Consider the following 6,348-nt stretch of genomic DNA (forward strand, 5'->3'; position numbering starts at 1 on the left):
TGACGTACTGGATGGTCATGAACTGTATTTGATTGGTGCAGAAGCCATGCTAACCATCTGCCAGCAGTAAAATCACAGGCAATAGTGGCCTAGCGGGTAGAGGCACGGCTTCACTATCTCAGTATCAGTAGTTCGATCCTCAGTTGGTTACATTATATTTTTATTTTTTAAACGTTCTTTTTTTTTTTTTTAAACTAATACAGTTACAGTAGTTGGTGCTTATCAAAATCTTTCGGACTTTTCCACAAACAAAAACGATAGTTAATACCCATACTGTACATACTGTACTGCGCTACAGAGAACGTTTTTTTTCAGCAACAAGAGATTTCTCCAAACTCAGACACAGACCGACACCTCAGACAATAAGATGTTGATTGCAGTCATATGTTAATTTCAGTCTGCCTTTTTGTTTCGCTGGTAATTGTACATAATTCAAATGCACCTATCAGCTTCATGAAGGATTTCCTTTGTCTCTGCCAGCATAAATTCAGCTACAGTACATTAAAATTGTCAAACAATCCAGTTTTTTTTTCTGCATCTAAACCGTGTAGAATTGCTACGGATCGTCTCTTCATCTCTTGCCTGTATACAAGCACGAGATTCTACCTGTACACCTGGACTATTCATTCTGCTGAATCCAAAGTCAAGTTGTTGCTGCTTTCGTGTTTCTACCGTTTTACCATCATACTGCCTTCCTTCCGCAAGAACACTACTGTATCTTCTCGCTGGAGCAGTAAGTACACTATACAGTAGTACAGTCATTTGTACATTTCACTGATTGCTGCATTACAGTATACAGTAAGCAGCACTACAAAACGGTCCCTGCGCGGAAGCGCTCGGTTCCCACCCTTCCCTGAATGAAGATGTTTCCCTTCTTTCCCTACTGTTCAAATGCACCCGGTGCAGAATACTGTATACTGTACAAGTGCCATTGAGAATATTGTACAATGTGTTAAAATTGCCTGGTGTGTATGGGCCGCAAATCCCCGACTAGCGATGACAGTACTCTATTAGGGTGGGCTACTGTAGGCTGCTAAATACTGTACTAGTTCTCTTCGTAATACCATTGGTGTAATACCGTAAAACACGTATTTTTTCCTCAAACGAGGGGACCGGTGTTTTTCTCATGTTTACAGACTGTTTCGCAGAGTCAGTCAGTAATAGGAGCACATGTGATACAGTATCGTGATTTTCAGCCATGTTGGGAATCGAGATGGCTGCACAGTGCAGTAGAGATAGCGCCATGTGGAATATTGTACAATGTGTTAAAATTGCCTAGTGTGTATGGGACGCAGATCCCCCCGCTACATTTGCGAGGGCAGGATCAACTTTCCCTCCCCCTTACTGCACTTCTGCTTCAGGTACTGTACCATACAGTAAGTACCATAATGAACAGTGCATGATTCTCTTGAGGATCATACAGTACACACTAAACGTTTTTCATCTGAAAATTGCCTGGTGTGTATGGTCCAGAGTTCCCCGACTAGCGATGAGAATACTTTATTAGGCTACTGCAGGCTGCCGCTATGGGTATTGTCCGTATAATGTGTAATAAATCCTGGATTGGGGTATTGTCAGTAATATTGTTGTAATACCGTAAATAACGGATCATTTGGCATTTTTTCCCGCATACTGTACTTGTAATTGAAGTAGTCACAGCAATAGGATCACGTGGTATCGTGATTTTCCGCCATTTTAGGGATCAACATGGATGCCACATACAGTACAGTGCAGTGCAGTAGAGATACTGTAGCGCCATTTAGAATATTGTACGTGTTAAAATTGCCTGGTGTGTATAGGCCGCAGATCCCCGACTAGCGATGACAATACTCTATTAGGGTGGGCTACTACTGGCAGGCTGCTACTATGGGTATTCTCGTATAATCTGTGCAACTGTAAATACTGTTGGTGTAATACTGTAAATACTGTATACTGTAGTAACGTATTTTTTCGCAGTTTGGGGATTTTTGCGCATATTAATAGACTATTTCGCAGACTCAGTCATACTGTTTGTGTAAAAAATCCCCTAGCTGTGTACAAAATCCCCTAGCTGTGGGTGTTCGTATTGTAATACTGTACAGTAATTACTGTACAGTAATACTAGATTACAGGTATCCGGAGAACCAGAATACTGTACCAGTTTATTTTTTTATTTTTTTTATTACATTTTTTATTAATTCATTGCATTATTATTATACAGCAGGAACAGCATGTGGTGTCATTGCATTATTATTATTACAGTATACAGAGGGAGCAGCCTGTGGTGTCATGGCATTACTTTTATATTATACAGGGGGAGCAGCCTGTGGTGTCATGGCATTATTATTATACAGAGGGAGCAGCCTGTGGTGTCATGGCATAATGCCATGACACCACAGTCTGCTCCCCCTGTACAATAATAATTATGACACCACAGGTGGCTCCCCCTGTATAATATACAGTAAAATGAATGCCATGACACCACTGGCTGCTCCCTCTGTATAATAATAATAATGCAATGACACCACATGCTGTTCCTGCTGTACTGTATAATAATAATGCAATGACACCACAGGCTACTCCCGCTGTATAATATACAGTACAGTACAGTAACAATAGTAATACCATGACACAAATTATTATACAGGGGGAGCAGCCTGTGGTGTCATTGCATTATTATTATACAGAGGGAGCAGCCTGTGGTGTCATGGCATTACTTTTATATTATACAGGGGTAGCAGCCTGTGGTGTCATGGCATTATTATTATGCAGAGGGAGCAGCCTGTGGTGTCATGGCATAATGCCATGACACCACAGGCTGCTCCCCCTGTACAATAATAATGACACCACAGGGTGCTCCACCTGTATAATATAAAAGTAATGCCATGACCACAGGCTGCTCCCCCTGTATAATAATTTGTGTCATGGCATTACTATTATTAATAGTAATGCCATGACACAAATTATTATACAGGGGGAGCAGCCTGTGGTGTCATTGCATTATTACAGATACTGTATGTCGTTTTAGATCATGTTAACTTACTACTATCCTGTGTTTTATCCTCGACCAGGCTCCTCCTGTCCTGCTGCGGCTCCACAAATTTCTGTTCCCCTCTCTGCGGCCTCCTGAAGCGTCCCCCACGAGTTGCTCTGCGGGCGGCCCCAGCCTTCCTCCAGTCTCTGAGTGCAGACGCGTGGGTGGGAGGCGTCAACGTCATGACGTCCACACCGCACCCAGCGTCTGCCGACTGCCACTGGGGATAAGAGGGAACAGGCTGCCGGCCGGAGCCCTCCTCCACGTAGCCGTGGAGGCCGGCGGCCATGTTGCTGTGGCCTCAGACATCATTTAAAAAACCACAGTAACATGGCCGCCGGCAGTGAAAAAAAAAACAAACGGCAATGCGGCCTCAGAAACGGGCGCGGCGGCGCGGCCCGCAGCACACCTGCCAGAGCGGCCTGGGGGGCAGATGGCATCCTGCCCCCCGGCCCAGCCCGCCCCTGCCTCCACCCCTCCTAGTCTGTCTGTCTAAGCCCCATCTGTTAACGTACTGTACTTTTGTTTATCGCTTCATCCCTTTTATTGAAAAAAAAAGCTCATGTCTATGCAGTACGGTCACATAATTTTCGGTACTTGTGACTTACAGTACTGTATCTGGGCAGCCAATGTTGAAATTGTATGCCAGTACCCTAAGCATGCGATTTGATGCGATTTCCCTTGAAATTCCTTTGAAGAGAAAATTGCTGTTGCATTGTATTGTATTGCATGCGATGTATTGTATTGTATTGCATGCGATGCGATTTGATGCGATTTTAATACTGTACTGTATGTACAGATGTACCCAGATGCCTGTTTCATACAGTATGTGAAATGGCCCCCCAGACCCCATTTTTAATTGTATTCCCACCCTGATGGCTAAATGCCCCCATTGTTAACGCCACCCCACTATCAACGCCAACCCGAAGCGTGGCGAGCGGCGGCGTTACGCGTCCTCCGACCTTTTCATACCCCCACAATCCACGTCGGCGTGGAGTTGATTTTATATAGTGTGGCGAGCGCAAGTGGGGTGGCGTTAACAATGGGGGCATTTAGCCATCAGGGTGGGAATACAATAAAAAATGGGGTCAATTGTATGATTGTATGCGATGCAATTTGACGCGATTTTAGGTGCGATGAAGAAAATCAGGCGCCCAAATAAGTCACAAGTACTGTACCTACTGTAATTTTCACTACTGTAATACCATAATACAATACTGTATGCTACTGTATTGTACTGTAACTAATGTACTGTACTGTACAGTATGTACTGTATTAACTTGAATCTTATTGTTGTGTATTGTAGAGTGCACTGCCTACTGAAGATGGTGAAAACAAAAAAATTCTATTCTGGAGAACCTACACTTGCATGTCCCAAGAGAATGGCTGCATTAGTGCCAAACATTAAAAATAATATCGTTAAGAAGAAAGCAGGAAAAGAAAATATTCCTGTTGTCAAACTACGGAAAAATGCCAAGGCCAAGAACAAGTCTTTGTTCGCGACTATAGGAGAATCTCACGATGACTGTCTGGTGCAAGACATTAACACTGATGCACAGCAAGACATTAACACAGTGACAGATGTGTCAGTTCCCGTAGATAATGACTTGCACCCTTTGGAGCTTCACATTACACCTCTGGAACAAAAATCTCAATCACCGTCCCGTAGGAAACTTAACTTTCTGGATCACAACCCACCACAATGTAGCTGCACAGGGCTGGTGAGAGACATTTTGGGCAAGATGACCCACCTGGAAACCCAAAACAATGGACTGTCTGTACATGTGGATGAACTGAAAGCGGAAATTCATGTACTGACAGGACAAATTAAAGTGCTGTCAGGAGGTCTGATTGACATGCTTGCTCAAGCCAAACAATGGCAAGCTGCTACAGGGCCACCCATTACACCCACAACATCTAATCCAGTACAATCACAATTTGACTGCCCTGATGCATTTGAAACAGAGGATTTTGACTTGGAAATGACCCAACCAACCACATCTTTCCACTTTTCTGATTTGGAGATGACACCAGCTTCATCCAACCGATTGGCCAGCCCTAGCATGGACACAGAAACTGTTTTACCAAATGAATTGGTGAACATGGACACAACACCAGTGTCATCTCACTGGTTGCCTGCCACACATAATGCTTCAGATACACAACAACGTCAGACCAACTTAACAAGTACCCCACTGACATCTCACTGGTTGGCTGACAGACACAATGCACCATCCCAAGCCTCTAACAACATGGACACTGCAATGGTTGCATCATCCCAATTGTCCCCTGGAAATATGATCGTCGCAACCTTACCTCAACATCAAAGAACATCACCTCTACATGAAAGAACACCTAGAATCATACCCAAAGAATTGTGCGCTGTGGGGATTTCCTTGCCTGACATGCCGCTCAAAGTCATCACAGCTGAGGGTGTCAACACTCTCTTTAAAGCAGCGAAGATGGAAATGCACCGTTATGCACAACAGATTTTCCAAGAGCATGTTTCTTTTGACCTGTATAAGAATTGGTGCAATCGGGTCAATTATGATGGGCAACGTAATAAATTTGCAATCCCAGAAAATCTGCGCCTCGATATAGTGACACGGCTCATGGGGAAATTTGAGCTTACAAAGGCTGATTGTACAAAGATAAAGGACACTATAAATGGATTGCTACGGATGCCCAGAGTTACACGCTGGACGTGCTTACTGTAGCACAGCAACTGGAGACGTCTCTTCAAACTGGCATCTACTGTACTCACAGAACAAAGGACTGGCAATGAAATGGAAAAAAAGTACGTTTATGATCTTACTGTACTGTATCTCTCTCCCTCTCTCCCATCCCCTTCCAACATACTGTATCTCTCTCTCTCCCCCCCCCTGACATCCTTGTGACCATTCAGTACTAACGCTATTCTCTTTTCTTCTCTCCCCATGCCACTCTACAATGAGCAAAATCAAGCGAGTTTGGGACCGAGAACAAAGGACTGGCAATGAAATGGAAAAAAAGTACGTTTATGATCTTACTGTACATTATCTCTCTCCCTCTCTCCCATCCCCTTCCCCTGCCAACATGTCCCCCCCCCCCCCCCCCCCCCGAAACCCTTGTGACCATTCAGTACTAATGCTATTCTTTTTTCTTCAACCCTTATCCACCACATGCCACTCTACAATGAGCAAAATCAAGCGTGTTTGGGACCGAGAACAAAGGACTGGCAATGAAATGGAAAAAAAGTACGTTTATGATCTTACTGTACATTACTGTATCTCTCTCCCTCTCTCCCATCCCCTTCCCCTGCCAACATTTCCCCCCCCCCCCCTAAACCCTTGTGA

The 6,348-nt window shown here is 44.1% G+C and overlaps 1 protein-coding gene across 1 annotated transcript; it reads left to right on the forward strand.

Annotated features, from left to right (window-relative positions):
* Positions 1 to 347: 347 nt before the first annotated feature.
* Positions 348 to 6,093, forward strand: LOC146073957 (uncharacterized). Its single transcript, XM_083181575.1, has 2 exons — positions 348 to 733; positions 4,320 to 6,093. Exon 2 carries the CDS (start codon positions 4,339 to 4,341, stop codon positions 5,728 to 5,730), a length of 1,392 nt encoding a protein of 463 aa, XP_083037701.1. The 5' UTR covers positions 348 to 733; positions 4,320 to 4,338; the 3' UTR covers positions 5,731 to 6,093.
* The last annotated feature ends 255 nt before the right edge of the window (positions 6,094 to 6,348 follow it).

The sequence above is a fragment of the Crinia signifera genome, chromosome 4, assembly GCF_055691185.1.
Source record: "Crinia signifera chromosome 4, ASM5569118v1, whole genome shotgun sequence".
Taxonomy (NCBI): Eukaryota; Metazoa; Chordata; class Amphibia; order Anura; family Myobatrachidae; genus Crinia; species Crinia signifera.

Coding starts and splice junctions, on each gene's coding strand:
- LOC146073957 (XM_083181575.1), top strand. CDS start 4,339: ATGGTGAAAACAAAAAAATTCTATTCTGGAGAACCTACACTTGCATGT.